The following is a 14,508-nucleotide window of genomic DNA, read 5'->3' as shown; positions in this document are numbered from 1 at the left end:
CCCTCGCGGCGGGACGGGGCCCGGCCGTCGCTCTCCCCTCGGGGTCGTGGGCGAGCAGCCGCCCCCCGCCGCCCCCGGGGCAGCCAAACGCCTCCCCGCGGGAAGGGCGAGCTGACGGCCGTGTCTGTCTCCGTGCAGCACTTTCGACGTGGCGGTGGTGGGCGCGGGAATCGTGGGGCTGGCCTCTGCCCGGGAGCTCGTCCGGCGGCACCCCTCGCTGGCCTTGGCCGTGCTGGAGAAGGAGCAGGAGCTAGGTACGGCGCCGGCTGCCTTCCTCGGCCGCGGGCTCGGGCGTACCGGGGGTCGGTCTGTCAGAAATCCGTACCGAAACACGCACCGGCCAAAGCCTCGGTATTTCATGAACGTGCCTGTAAAGGAATGTTCACTTTTTGGGTGGGCGAGCCGCTGTGGAAGAGTGTCTGCCCTTGTCCCTGGAAGCGGGTGATGGATTCCCCCTGGGCAGAGCACCCGATGGGGGATTTCATCCTCCCTTCGCCCAAGGACGCGTCCTTCGGGGAGAAGCAGAGCTGTCGTCAGCCCGGGCTTCGCTGATGGAGCTTCAAGTTAGAGCTTTAAGTTAAGAAAGGCTGAACGCTGCCGCTTCATTCTTTGAAAGCAGCGGGTTTGACTGGCCTAGGGCTCCACCAGCAGCAGGGATTTTGGGGAAAAGGAGAAGGAGGGTGAACGACATGGGCAGGTCCGGTTTAGCGCTACTTTTCTATGATTCTGTGGTGCCAGGACAGCTTTTTGGTGGGGCGTGAGGGGAAGAGCGAACAGCAACCTGTCATGGTCGGTGGGGAGGGATAGAGGGTCGGGAAGTAAAGCTGCTTAAAAATGTCTGGGAATTGCTGGCCTCGGCAAAATCTCTCTGTTAACTGCCAGAACTGTAGACTGCAGTTTGCGGCGTCTTTTCTGGATATCCCTGTGTATGCTGTGCGAGGTGCTGCCAGCTGCACGCGAGGTCGAAGGTGAAGAACTAAACAGGGAGAACTGGGAAGATATTGCTGACCCAGCGTTAGCCAGGGTAAAACGGCACAGCTCCCGGTGTGGCCTGCGTATGCGGGAAATCTGGAGGCACTCTGCCCTGGGCTTCTGTCCTGGCATGGAAATAAGGAAGAGTGAGCCCTGTTCCTTCATTGTCTGAAAGCTTTTTGAGCACGAGCACAGGTTCACCGTAAGCGGTCTTTTCACACCAAGTGCCTGTGCAGATACGCAGTTGCTCGGGGTAGGCAGGAGCAACCCCAAGGGATCACGTCCATGGCTACCTCGAAATAAGACGTGTGAGCCCAAGCTCTCGCTTTAAATAGCTCCATCGGCCAGGCTACACATCGCTCTGGCGTTGCGACAGCTGTGATGTGAAGTGGCTTTTTATCCCCAGGACGCTACATGGATGAAGTCCTTAACAGTTGTGTGAGTGCGAAGCAGGAATTACCTCAATATTTTAAGAGGGAGAACCTGCCCAAATTACTTCAATAAAAATGTTTGTGCTATTTTTCCCTTCCATTTTACTTATTTACAAAGAGGAAATAGCAACCTAATCCCATTTACAAATACTTGAAAAGCCTACCAGGCCTGCCAGCACGCCCAAAGAAATTGAGGATTGCTTCGATGAAGCCTTTAAGGCTGCCTTTCATTTTAAAAATGGAATTTCTTAAAACTAATTCTAACACGTAGAAAATTTTGATCGATTGGCCTGCAATTGTAGCTCTTGGAGGAAAAACTTGTGATTTTTTTTTTTTTTTTCCTGTTGATTCAACACATTGCAAGCTGCGATGGTTTATTATTAACTGGGTCTTGCTGTGTCAGTATTTTTCTAGCCTTTTGAGACCAAGAGAGGAATTGTGTTTGCTGTGCAGTGACACTATTTGAGCATCTCTTGATTTAGGGCAGGACCTCAAATTGCTCACTATTCTAACAGCTGAAGTAATTAAGGTATGAACCAATCGTGGGAACACGTATTTTAATAACGTATTTTTCTTTCTACTTAGCTCATCACCAGAGCGGCCGTAACAGTGGCGTGATTCACAGCGGAATTTACTACACTCCCGGATCTCTGAAAGCTAAGCTGTGCGTGCAGGGTGCAGCCCTCTGCTACAAGTACTGCGACGAGAAGGGAATACCCTATAAACAGTGTGGGAAGGTAGAGGAACTGCTGCGTGTCCTTACTTTGCCAGTGGAAACTGTATAATGTATGTTACAATGTGTAGCATAGGCCTGTTTGTGGTCTCTCTCCCAGGAGAGGAATTCTGCAACGCTTACTACCTTCAGGATGAACGTGCTTTTTTTTGTTTTCTTCTTTCCAGCGACTCAAATCAGTTCCTTTTCTCAGCCTAAATAATAATTCTCCTTATCTAGGGGCTGAGCTGACATAGCCCAGGTAATGGTGGAAGCCGAGACCCATGGAGACGCACCTGTAGCTCCAGGGAACACAGAGGCTCTCAGTATGAGCGTGCCGTGCTTCTTGGCACGTCAGGCTCTGAAGAGACTCCATGACTTGAAAACAGCTCCAAATGTCACCAAGCTACATGCGTTTATGCCTTCTTACAGCCAGCTAACGCAACCTGAAACGCTGAGGACAGAAGAGTGGCTGTACTGGTGCAGCGTGGGGTCTACCCAACCCTATATCCTGTTTCTGGAAGTGCCTGTAAACAGAGACCCAGGAAGGAATGAGAACAGGACAAGCAAATTATTAATTCTCCCAGCTTCCAACTGTTTTCAGCTCAGGTCATTCTCTGAGCCTGATCTGTTTTTTTTCTGCAGTGTTTCTCAACGGATTTCTTTTCCAAGTGGTTTTCAGTTAAAAGCTTTGGCGTCAGAGCATGCTTTGAGCAATTCCAGAGATCAACAATCTGCTGCGTGAAGAGTTACATCACTTTGAAACGGGCTCCTACAAGCTCCGTCTGATAGCTCCCAGCCCCTGTGTTGGGAGAGGTGGTGAACAGTTGATCTGTGCTCACGCTCTCCCAAGTTGCACAAAATTTTATATTCCCTTCTCCCCGAAAGTCGTCCCGTACAGCTGGCGACTCTTGGTCTGCTCAGTCATTCCTCTTAGAGAAGCTTGTTCAGGACTCTCCCCACCCTGTCTTCATGCTCTGAACCATTTCTAGTTTAACGCATCTTTGATACAAGATGAGGACCACAGCTGCATGCAGCATTCAAGGTGTGGCCAGACTCTGGATTTTTGCAGTGAAATATTAGAGTTCTCTCTGTTATCCCGTATCCTTTTCCTAGTTGTTCCTAATGTTCAATTTCGGGCTTTCCAGCTGTCACTAGGCATCGAGCTGGTGTTTCCATCTATGCTAAGCCCAGGATCTTGGTCCTGAGTGATAACTTTGAACGTGGATTCTATCGTTTTATACGTGAGGCTACGACTGCTTTTTCTGTCATCGTCATTTCACATTTACCTGCATCGGATTTCATCTGCCATTTTGTTAGCTTGTTCACCTTGGAAGGTCCCGCTGCAATTCTTTACCATCAGCTCTTGTCTGGACCACCTTGAGTCACTTTAAACCATCACCTGACTTTCTCACCTCCTCCCCCCTGGCTCAGCACCCACTGGGAGCTGGGTGCAGCTCTCTCCCAGCTCTGGGGTGCAGAGCAGAGATCCCTGGCTGCGGCAGTGTTGCTGAGAGGTGTTTGTCCCGGCCTGGTTTGTGTTCATGCCGTCCTCCCTCCGCTGCAGCGCCGGTCACAAGATGGCACTGTGGATTTGTGCACCTGCAGTTACAGATAGTTGTGAGCTAACTACACGGGTAAATGAAGGGAAGCTGGTACAATTCAGTTTAGACACCGTGTCAGAACGTGTCCTTACTCTCTTATCGAGACTGTTGGAGATTTGTACAGCGTGGGTGAAGTTCAGGTTTATTTTCAGAAGCATCCTAGTGTCTCTTGAAAAAAAAATATTCTCTTCTTTCACATTCAGATTTGTAGTCTCATGGTACTTTTAGCAAATATCTGTTCACAGTAACTTAAACTACAGTTAACGTTTGTTTTCACTCTCCTTAGTGTATGAGTGCTTTCTCAGTAACAGTAGGTATGTGTAGAATCTTGTACAAATAATGGCACAAACCACATTTCCCCCCCCTTGAATTATAATTCACTGGTCACTCATTCACTATAGCTTGCTTGTTAGCTTGGGCTTGATGCCAAACCTGACCTGGCTCTGTGTATTTTGCTCACTGGTGTGTGCCTGGTTATCTTTTTTTTTTTTTTTTGAAGCTAATTGTAGCCACTGAACAAGATGAAATTCCCAGGCTCAAAGCTCTGTATGAAAGAGGGCTGCAGAACAATGTCCGAGGTCTGAAACTGATTGGAGCAAAGGAAATACAAGAAAAAGAACCCTTCTGCAGGGTAAGGGATTTGCTTGTTTTTATTTGGCATGTAAGACCCGAGTTTCTCAGGTGACATCATTTGTTAATTTAACATAAATATGTTTTTGGCCTTGAGGTTATTTGCATGGGTAACGAGTTCAAAAGAGCCTGAAAACCCAAAGGAAATATAATTGTCCACAAAAGTAAATGTATCTTTGTATGTCTGGAACTATTTTTTTTTTTTTTGTGGTTGATAGGCAGATTTTCATTTGCCCAGGTTAGAGCCACTGTATCTGCGTTTATGCTGAGATGGTTCTGCTCCTTCTCACTAAAATTATTTAACTTACAGTAAAGCAATGAAAATTTCTTCCCAGCTGTAAGCACAGATTTGGATCGAGCCAATTTCAATGCGGTTGCTTCCTACCTGTGTGATTGTTAGGTAGCACTTAGGTAGCCCTGTGTTTATTTTCACAGCAGGAGAAAGGAGAGCAGTTTATGGAACACAGATTTGTTGTTGTTCAGTATGTCTTTGAGAGGAAAATCTGGATATAAATTCCCCATACTGTTTCATCTGGCAGCTTGGGGTTGGTGTAGCTGCATGACTGATTGCTTATGAGTGGCTGTAGGTACAGACAAAAAATTCTAGAGAGGAATCTTTTTAATCTTTTTTTTCCTCATAAACATTTTGTATTTGCACCTTAAAACATTCTTTGCACGTTCAAGATCCAGCTGAGCATTTACATCTGCAAATGAGTAGATTCAGATGGGTCTTCCTTCGTTTGCTTTCGATTCCTCGGCTGAGTGCTGTCCTCATAAGCAAAGGGAACTTGAATGGTGGTGTAAAACATGGCGCTATGTATCAAGTGGAGAGGAAAGTTTGGTGTAAGACACAGTTTTACCAACCATTCTGCTTGTCTTGGCCGGGTAAATGGCTCCTGCTATTGTAGCAGCTGAGTGGCTGACAGTCTTTTAGTGTCTCCCTTCTCAACAGCAACGCACGTTATTCCAGATGAAATATTCTCTGGATCGAAGACCACATACAGCCTTCACTGTTCTTCTGTATCTTTATGCTGTTTCAGGGTCTGATGGCTCTTGATTCTCCGTATACCGGCATTGTGAATTACAAACAAGTGGCCCAGTCCTACGCTGAAGACTTCCAGGAAGCGGGTGGGACGATCTTGACTGATTTTGAAGTTACCAACATGGAGATGGCTAAAGAAAGTCCTTCTGAAAGTGAAGATGGTAAGGCAGTTTTTTTTGTCCTCTGTTTACTACAGTCCTGCCAAACATTTTGTTTGGAAGACGTTTGCTTTATCTGAAATGACATTTCTGATCCTTTCTGTCTCATAGGGATGAGAGGGATGTTAGAGTATTGAGCAAGCTCACTTTTTTTTTTCTAAGGCAGGTCACCCTTCAGCCAAAACATTTAATGCTGATGGAAGAAAATGACAGTAAAATTGAGGAAGAAGGTTGTTCTCTCCTATGAAAATCAGATTTAGCTGAATGTTGCACGTGTATTCTTGTGGTAGTGCTTTTTGTCTATCCTGGAAGGCAGGCTGGATCAGTGCTGGTAAACACATCGGAGAATTAAAAAAAAAAATGCTATTAATTTATAAACATGGTTGTGCCCAACAAACAAGTTATGTCCAACAGTGGCTGCTCCGTAGCTTGGAGATGTTCCAGTGGAAGAACCCTTCGTTGTGACAAGTTGCTTGTTTTGTGTGCTTTCTGTTACGTATTCTATTAATTCCTTCTCTTGTCTAATTCTGTTACAGGCCTGAAATACCCAGTCATCGTTAGGAACTCAAAGGTAAGAACTAAGCTGAAGATTTAATTGCTTAATAGGAAGCTGTTTCTCCTTCTCTTAATTTTTCTTGAGTCCCAGCAGATTAATCAGCTCTCTAAAAATGTTAAAAAGCTGCTGTTCGGTAACGTGATCCCTGTCATCTAGGACTGCTTTTATAAAATGACTGCAATCAATTCTTAACAAAGCATATGAGCTTGTTCAGATTTTACTCTGTGCTGGGAATAATAACGAAAGTATAATTTTCTCTTGCTGCCTGACTTAGGTTTGACTGTGTATGTCCCTTATCTTTATTTGCACGTTCTTACGCCTGTTGTTTCCAAGGACTCCTTTTATGACATACTCATTTGGTGAGAAACACCTGTTTTCATCTTTGCTTTTGGTCTTTGGCATCTATAAAAATGATAAAGGGGCATTTAGAATCATTTTATCGTCAGAGAGCCGCAAGCTGATTCGGTAAAACAGGTACCATAGACTGGTGTCATTCCTGCGAGTCAGTTAAAGCTGCCCAGGAAACGGAGCTGCAACCTTTTCACCTTCAGGAGAGAATATCTGGAGTCTTCTTTGGGGGGAGGAAGGCAAACAAAACCAACCTCACGACCCCCCCATAATGTCTAAAGTTAGTGCTGCTGCTTTTTTGTTCTATTTCTGCTCTTCTATTAAAAAGTGGCTTTCAAAATCTGTTCGGTTCCCTCACCAAATACTCTTTTTTTTTTTTTTCATTTTATTATTTTTATGGAAACATTTTTAGTTGAAGAAAAAACCCATAGTATTTGAAAACAAATACCATGAGAAAGAGAGAGAGATAGATAGATAGGTAACAGTTTGTGATTTTATTTATGTAGATGATCAGGTGTTTGGATATTTAACAGCTCTCCGTAACTGTGTGCTGTGAACTCGCGTCGTGAAGGAGTGCCGGGGCAGACACGCGGTTTCTGGAGGAGCGGAGTCTTTGGCGCTGATGCGTTGGGCCTCAGCCTTGTGCGATACGCGTGCTCGTGTAACGCCAGGCTCTGTGTTCTAGAGCTGAGCCTAAAGGCAGTCTGAGAATTGACGACATGTTTCTTTTTCATATTCTGGTTTTTTTCTTCCCCTCCTCCCCCCTTTTCTATAAAGATTCTTCCAGTCCTACCTGCACAGTGAATTGCCATTTTAGGATAGTTCTCCTCCAGGGAATGAAGGAGAATATTATAAACAATTAAATGAACCAATTAAATGTTTCTACCTCCTTTTGAAAATATGATCAATTTTCTTTCTGGTCTTGACTCATTTTTTTCCAAGGCTTGTAGGTGATGGGTGGTTTTTCAGTGGCTATGTTGAATTTTGGTGTGGTTTTTTATTTCATTTTGTTTCTCCGCAGGGTGAGGAAATCTACTGTCGGCACATTGTGACCTGCGCAGGACTTTACTCAGATCGCCTGTCTGAGATCAGTGGCTGCAGCCCTGAACCTCGTATCGTACCCTTCCGTGGAGATTATTTGGTGCTAAAACCAGAAAAGTGCTACATGGTTAAAGGAAATATTTATCCGGTATGTACTCTTCGTGTTTGTCTCTCACACTCCTGCCAAAACAACAGAAATAAGGGCAGCGTTACGTGGTTATTTCTGTTACGCTGCAGATAGTGATGCATGACATGTGGGCGTAAATTCAGTTGCTTTCTGACAGGATAACTTAATTTTGTTAATTCTTGAGGAACAGGTAGAAGTACCACGTGGGAAGCAATTGCCTGTCTTTTTTTTATTTGTGTTTTTGTTGAGGTTTTTCATTTTTGGTTTGTTTTTTTTTTTTTGATATGGAAACAATGAAACATTTAGCACAGTAGCCACGTGCTCACGAAAGCCAGGCTTCTTTCTTTATGTTATAGAATAAATCTGTAAGCAGGCTTCAGAAGTCAATGAGGGACAACAGTAGATAATTAATTACTTAGACATAGGGTTTCGTCTTGTGTGCTAATACCTAAAGTTCAGATTTAGGTATTTGCTTCTCAACCTCACCTTTGAATTAGCTTTACTTTTTATGAGAAAAAATAGACACGGGAGGAAAAGGACAAGCTTTCTGCCATCTAATATAGACAAATACTGTGATAGAGAGGAGGCATTCCAGACAGAAAGTGAAGTTAGCATGCAAGAAAAGAGAATTCCTAGGGCAGCATTTTAATTAATTCATGCAGGATGTTGGAACACTCCCTTTCTGAATATGAACTTTGATTTGCCTGCTAAACACTGGAGCAGGTCGCCCTGGGGAAATTGTGGAACCCTGGGTGTTTGTCAGACCTCTTCTCACCTGGATCCTCCAGGGATCCTGCCTTGGGGTGGGAGGGAGGGACTGGCTGGGGTGTGAGGGTACCTTCCAGCCTTGTGGGAGAGTAGCTTGTACCCTTTGGAATTTTTTTTAATGGCCAAATACGGTAATAAAATTAGAAATTGCATGAGAATTAGTGATATGTTACCAGAAACGTAATGTAGTTTGTGGAGTGGTTGCACTAAGCTTAGAAAGTATTAAAAGCATATTTTAAACAGGAAAATCAGCGCACCGAGTACAGAAAAGGAACATATCTTGAAGCAATTTTTAGCCATAACAATACTGTTTTTTGAGAAATACCCAATACTTACTGCTTTTCAGCCCACAACACCTCTGCAGTCACCTTTTCCAAACAGCTGAAGACCTTGAAGCGCCAGCTCCTGAAGGGCTGTGCTTGTTTGATACTTGTGTCTGCCTACGGACAGCTGATCTGGGTGTCAGCCTTCGCACACAATCACGCTGTATTCCATTTGCAAACAAAACCAAACTGCAGATACTTGTTATTAGCATTACTCAGGCTTGCTGACTGCAGGTTGTTTTGAGCAACGCAGGAATGGTGAGGTTTTCCTCGTATTTTATATTTTATTGCAGTATAATTACTACTGGTGAATAGCATTAGTGTGTCATGGGTTTTGTTGTGGGTTGATTTATATCCTGAGAAATCATATGTACTTTTTTTTTTTTTCCTATTGTTTGTTTTGCTTTTACCTAAGCTGCAGTCTTACTTGGCCCTGCTGTGTTCTTTGGGGTTTAAAATTGGTTAAGTGCTGTAACTGCACAATTAACAAACAGAAAAACCAGCGCAGGAGCCAATTGTATGGTTATATGATTTGAATTTTGTTGTAGTGATTAGAAATAAAATGGCAAATTTACTTCCTTTTTCACTTGTTCATTTAAAAAGTTATTTCCATTTATTGGGAGGATGACTCCTTTGCTGTGTTTTGATTTGTTTTATTCACTCTCACACAATAAACTGCAAATGTCTGTATTTCCCTCCGCACAAATGTTTTCCATGTTTTCTGGGTGAGTTTGCTGACCTGAGCGGTTGCGTGGCTGCTTCTCCGATCTGGTCCATAACGGCTGTAATAACTTGTATCCCGCTTCAGGTTCCCAATCCTCGCTTCCCTTTTCTGGGATTTCATTTCACACCGAGAATGGATGGCAGTGTTTGGCTTGGTCCTAACGCAGTACTAGCCTTTAAGCGAGAGGGCTACAAATTACTTGACTTCAGCACTGGAGACTTTTTAGATGCTATAACATACAGGTAATATCTTCTGGTTTTGTCTGCTGATCACAGTTATTTAAATGTCAGCTTGTGGCTCCATGGAAGCAAGCTAGTTGTTGTCAAAAAGCCTGCTCTTGCCAAGTTTTTTATGTGTTTAAAGACAGTTGTGCTGATAAGGGTGGACTTCTCCAAGAGATTTGACTTCATGTGAACTAATATTTGAATTTTCATAAATTACCAAGACGTGTCTCAGCTGGTCTGAGAATGCGGCTGCTCATCGGAGGGTACTGGTGAGCCACGTTGCTACTGGTGGAGCTCTTCACTGGTGCTGGTCCAATGCAGTGTAAATGTTAATCAACCTAGACAGTGTGATTAAAATACCTGCAGAGGATGCTTGGAAGAGAGAACACAGAGGGGTCTGAATTGCTGTGTTAAACTTTGTTAAACCATCAATGTACATTTTAAAAATGTACAAGTGCAAGGAAATGCGTTAAGGGCCAGGAAGCTGTCTTAGAATGCATGTCAGAGGAATTAAGAATCACTGCTAACATGGCAAACAGAAATGAACAGAATAGAAGTCGAGAGAAACATTGTTTCTCTATGAGGGGCTGGACAGACCGTTACCAAGTGCTCAATTTTAGAAATTAGGCTTGAAAAAGGATGTGAAAATATTGGGGGTGATCCAAGGAGAGGCTGAAAAACAGGTCAGGGAACTGGAAAACTGCTTTCTGGCAAACAGCTCAACTTAATGCAGTTCGTTAAAGAGTTGCAAGCATCTTGATTGTTGTCTATATGTTTTTATACTGGAAGATGAGGAAAGCAAAGCAAGCAAACAAGATTTGCAAAGCCATAGAAAGATTCATTGACTGAAAGCTAGAGGGTTTTAGGAGTATGATGGTCTTCTCAGAATTATCATGGAAAAAAGTCTCAAGCTGCATGTCTGTCTGATCTTACTGATGGGAGCTTTTGCCATGCAGTTGCATTTGCAACCGTCTTAAACAGTGTTAGTTTGCCATGGCTGCATTTATTGTGGAAGATTTGTTCTTACTACAGTTATTTTTTCTCTCTACAGAGGGTTATGGAAGCTCGTGCTAAGAAACCTCTCTTACGGACTGAGTGAAATGTACAGAGCGTGTTTCCTTAGCGCACAGGTGAAGCAGCTTCAGAAGTTCATCCCTGAGGTCACCATCAACGATGTACTCAGGTAAAGAAAACTTCTCTAGTTAGTAACACCCAGTGGCTTGTTAAATCTCTTCTTTTTAACAGGAGCAAATGTAGCATTAGCTTACTCCCTTCCTACACCAAAATATGCTACCAAAGGATAGAAGCATTTAGATACTTTCTACAGGAAGGCCTTTTATAGTGTGTTTGCTTGTGTACAGGCAAGTTTGATGAGTATTTGTGTGACTTCACACTCTCCATATTCACTGAAAAGAAAAAGTCTCTTTATCCTAGTGACACATTCAGTAGCCTGAACATAATCTGAGTTCACAAGGAAAGCAAAACACTAATGAAATTCAGAGGGGAAGCCAGACTCTGAGTTGCTACTGAGTGAATATTGACTTAGTTTAATCATCTCAGTAAAATTGTATTCAGATTCTTACTGTGTGGAGAGAGAAACTCATTCAAAGGAGTTTAGAAACGTTAAATAACTGGAGTGGCTTGTGAGGAAAGACGAGACATTTAAGTACATGGAGATGGGTTTAACTGTCCAAACATCTGCAGGGAGAAAATCCAGAGTATGAAAAGCTCAAGCGTGGTAAAAGGGAGTTATCCGGCTCAGGCAGCATACCATTGGCATGAAACTCATGTTTGACAAGGATTGCTGTTTGAAAAGAAAGAGTTTCCTCTTTGAAAAGACACGACATGTTTCTGTGTCGGGGGAGGAGAGTAACTGCACAACCAGGAAAGATTCAGAAGATCCTCTGCTTGGCTACCTGCCCTTTTTTTTACAGTAATGACTGTGAGACACCTCCCACTCTGCCTCACAAGGGTTAAAATCCCCTGTGCTCCCCCCAAAAGCCTGACTGGGCTTTGACTCCGTGCTCTACCTTCCTTACTGTTTCCCTGGGTACCTTCACAGGGTCAGAACTGATTTTCTGACTTCAGAAAACGTTTTCTTTCTAATGGTGAGCTCCTCCTTTATTTTGCAGGGGTCCGTCTGGAGTGAGAGCTCAAGCATTGGATAGCGACGGAAATTTGGTAGATGACTTTGTATTTGATGGAGGCAGTGGAGATATCGGAAGCAGAATTCTTCATGTCAGAAATGCCCCTTCTCCTGCTGCTACCTCCTCCCTTGCCATTGCAAAAATGATTGCAGATGAAGTGAAGCGAAGATTTGAACTGTGAATGATTGACGGGTGTAGTGCGGTTTGAACCCCTCTTGTATGTGTAGCAGCTTGTCTGCATTGAATGAACTCTGCAGCCTTTAATGACAAAGATAAAACAGGCAACGTGTTGCTTGCAAGACCAGCGTTTGAAATGTTTGCCTTTGTCAGCCCACAACTTCTCAGCTTCACGAATAAAGCAGTTACGGTGCCTGGTGAGACCTGGCGCGGTACCGCCATCTGCAAGGAAGAAGCCCACAGCCCCGTTGGTGGCGAAGGTTTGTCCACCGGAGCAGGAACAGCCTGAGGGTCTCTCCAAACCTAGCGGGCCTTTAGGTGGAGCAGGAAGAGCCTCCGTGGTGGGGTTGTCCACGCAGACTTCCTATGCTGCTGGTCTAAACGTTGCCTCCTCCTCGCACTCTGGAGGAGTGGTCGGTCCTCTGAAAAAGCACAAACATGGGGTGGCTCTCTGTGTGCTTTCTCTCTGACTCCGTTTAAATTGGAGTCTGCAGTCTCCTGCGTTAAAGTAATGGAGATAGAGGGATAAGCCCTGCTTAAGGGATCTGATGATATGGAATTAAGGGCTTTATCAGAGACTGAAAACAATATTTGGAGCTGTCTGCATGAATGTAGAGTATTTTGGAGAAAAATAAGCCTAACAAGGGATTACGAAATGCAAGTCAATTTAGATATGCAATTGAGATACGCTGTCTATCTGATCGCTGTCTCTATTTTTTTACAGAGCTGAAATTAAAATTTATATGTAAACAGTCATTTTTTCATTTAACTTAAATCTGGGAAGTCAGCACGGATCAGAAACTACTTTGGTGGTTTTGGGTTTGGTTTTTTTTTTTTTCCTTTGGATACTGGTAACGCAAAAGGAGCTTATCTTTGCACAGCATGTTGAGCAATCCAGTGGAAATGGTCTTTGTAAAAGCAAATGTGACGGGAGGGAAGCTACAGAAACCTGTCTTAATTGAGTCATGTTGCATACCGCTTCCCTTGGAGCCCAAACAGCAATGAGTCAGGAAGGCTTCCCATTTCCCAGATGGCTGGCAAGAGGGGAGCTTACAAAGTGCTGGTTACTCTTCTGAACTCTTCCTGATATTTGGAGTTTTATCAAAGGTGCGCCTGGAAGAGAGTCTGTGTGGAGAACGTGCTTTAAATTATAGAGAGATGTTAGACAAGTTTGGTACTAAACTAACTGAGTAGCTTGGTGTGTTCTGCATAATTGCTACAAAAAAAAAAAAAGAATTATGTGGCCCCAGGGACAAAGTACTTGAGAATACTTTTAAAGCAGATGTTCACAGGATGTTGGGTAATACCGATAATTGTGGGTAGTTTGCTACCAGGCACTTTGCCATACTCTTTTTTTTTTTTTTTTTTTTTTTTTAAGCTACTTTCTGTACTCCTCTGACATGCATGAGGGAGTGTGTTAGCATAGGAGGTCAGTGTGCTAGCTGGTGTTTTTACTGTACAGAGCTGAGTTACTTTTGAAAGAGAAAGGGCTTAACCTGTCTCTTTTTATTTCTTTTCTTCTTTTTTTTTTTTTTTTTGTTCCTAGTGACATCTACTTTACCACGAAAGTGACTCCCATATAAGGGCAACTTGGAGATTCAAATAATAAGCCCTTCAACTAAAAGCTTTGGTCGTTGTTCTTAGCCACGATGACACTAGACAGAGATTCAGACATTCCAAATGCTAACATGCCATACGGCTGTGTAAAGGCTGTGTCTTCACAATGGAACAATCGTATCTTCACTCCCCGCCAGAAGTGTTGCCTATCAACAGTAAATACTACAAAAGGATTGCAAAAGCAACTTCCTCCCACACGAGGTGTGGCCCTAACATGTATTAACAGAATAAAGAACATTAAAATGTAAAGCAGTCATATACTGTGGTGAATCTGAAGTCAGCACTTTTAGCTGTGCAGCCTGCTGTGTTTTTTACTCTCAGGAGATGAGGATTTTGGGGTAGAGTTTAACTGAAGCTTTTAAATTATGAATCTTTATGTAGCATTCTGTGAAATACTTGTGTTTCTAGAGAGAACGTCATAAACCTTTTATAAAGGATTAACTTCAGAGAATTATGACAATGGGGTTTCATACATAAATCTTGTTGCCCACAAAGTGTGAAAATGTATGAATATATTTTCTAAAAGGGTCTAATCCACTTGGATGGCTTAATAACTGTGCCTTTCTCTATTGTAATTAAAATAGTGTGGTAGGTTTTTTTCTTATTGCCGTAAGGCCTGTGTATTTCTCCTGACTTACAGAAAAGTTTCACTGGTATTTGCTAATTCTCATCTGAATTAGGCAGGATATAGCTCTACGTAATCAGAATTACTTTATTTAAGGGAGGGGAGACATGACCAAACTTGTCTTCTGAAAGTACCCGTGTCTTATCTGTGCCTGTCCCACCGCGCAGCTTTTTCTCCCGCAGGGATGCATGCAGTGGACAGAACTCGTCTTAAGCCTGATCTGGACCTGTAACGGCACGTGGACTGGTGATTCTTGAAATTCTGAATAAATGCATTAGGACA

At 43.4% G+C, this 14,508-nt stretch overlaps 2 protein-coding genes across 4 annotated transcripts in view; one reads left to right on the top strand and one right to left on the bottom strand.

Moving 5' to 3' along the window:
- Positions 1-417, bottom strand: part of DMAC2L (distal membrane arm assembly component 2 like) — a 14,776-nt gene extending 14,359 nt beyond the window's left edge. The window contains exon 1 of the mRNA XM_086748126.1: positions 387-417. The gene's annotated coding sequence lies outside the window, so the exon portion shown is untranslated. The remainder of the gene's footprint in view (positions 1-386) is intronic.
- Positions 1-14,508, top strand: part of L2HGDH (L-2-hydroxyglutarate dehydrogenase) — a 14,718-nt gene extending 210 nt beyond the window's left edge. The window contains exons 2-11 of one of the 3 annotated variants that reach the window (XR_015258618.1): positions 139-254; positions 1,989-2,140; positions 4,219-4,350; positions 5,390-5,552; positions 6,086-6,120; positions 7,475-7,642; positions 9,521-9,678; positions 10,712-10,843; positions 11,793-12,244; positions 13,531-14,508. Coding sequence is in view for 2 of the 3 variants with exons in the window: in XM_086748123.1 (XP_086604249.1) it covers positions 139-254; positions 1,989-2,140; positions 4,219-4,350; positions 5,390-5,552; positions 6,086-6,120; positions 7,475-7,642; positions 9,521-9,678; positions 10,712-10,843; positions 11,793-11,988 (1,252 nt within the window). In the remaining variant the exon portion in view is untranslated. Of the gene's footprint in view, positions 1-138; positions 255-1,988; positions 3,161-4,218; positions 4,351-5,389; positions 5,553-6,085; positions 6,121-7,474; positions 7,643-9,520; positions 9,679-10,711; positions 10,844-11,792 lie in introns of those variants that run through there. The other 2 variants (XM_086748123.1, XM_086748124.1) reach the window with 2 other exon arrangements.

Source organism: Chlamydotis macqueenii, chromosome 5 (genome assembly GCF_036417535.1).
Source record: "Chlamydotis macqueenii isolate bChlMac1 chromosome 5, bChlMac1.mat, whole genome shotgun sequence".
Taxonomy (NCBI): Eukaryota; Metazoa; Chordata; class Aves; order Otidiformes; family Otididae; genus Chlamydotis; species Chlamydotis macqueenii.
The sequence above is the reverse complement of the archived record's forward strand: the minus strand, read 5'-3'. Positions and strand labels throughout refer to the sequence as shown.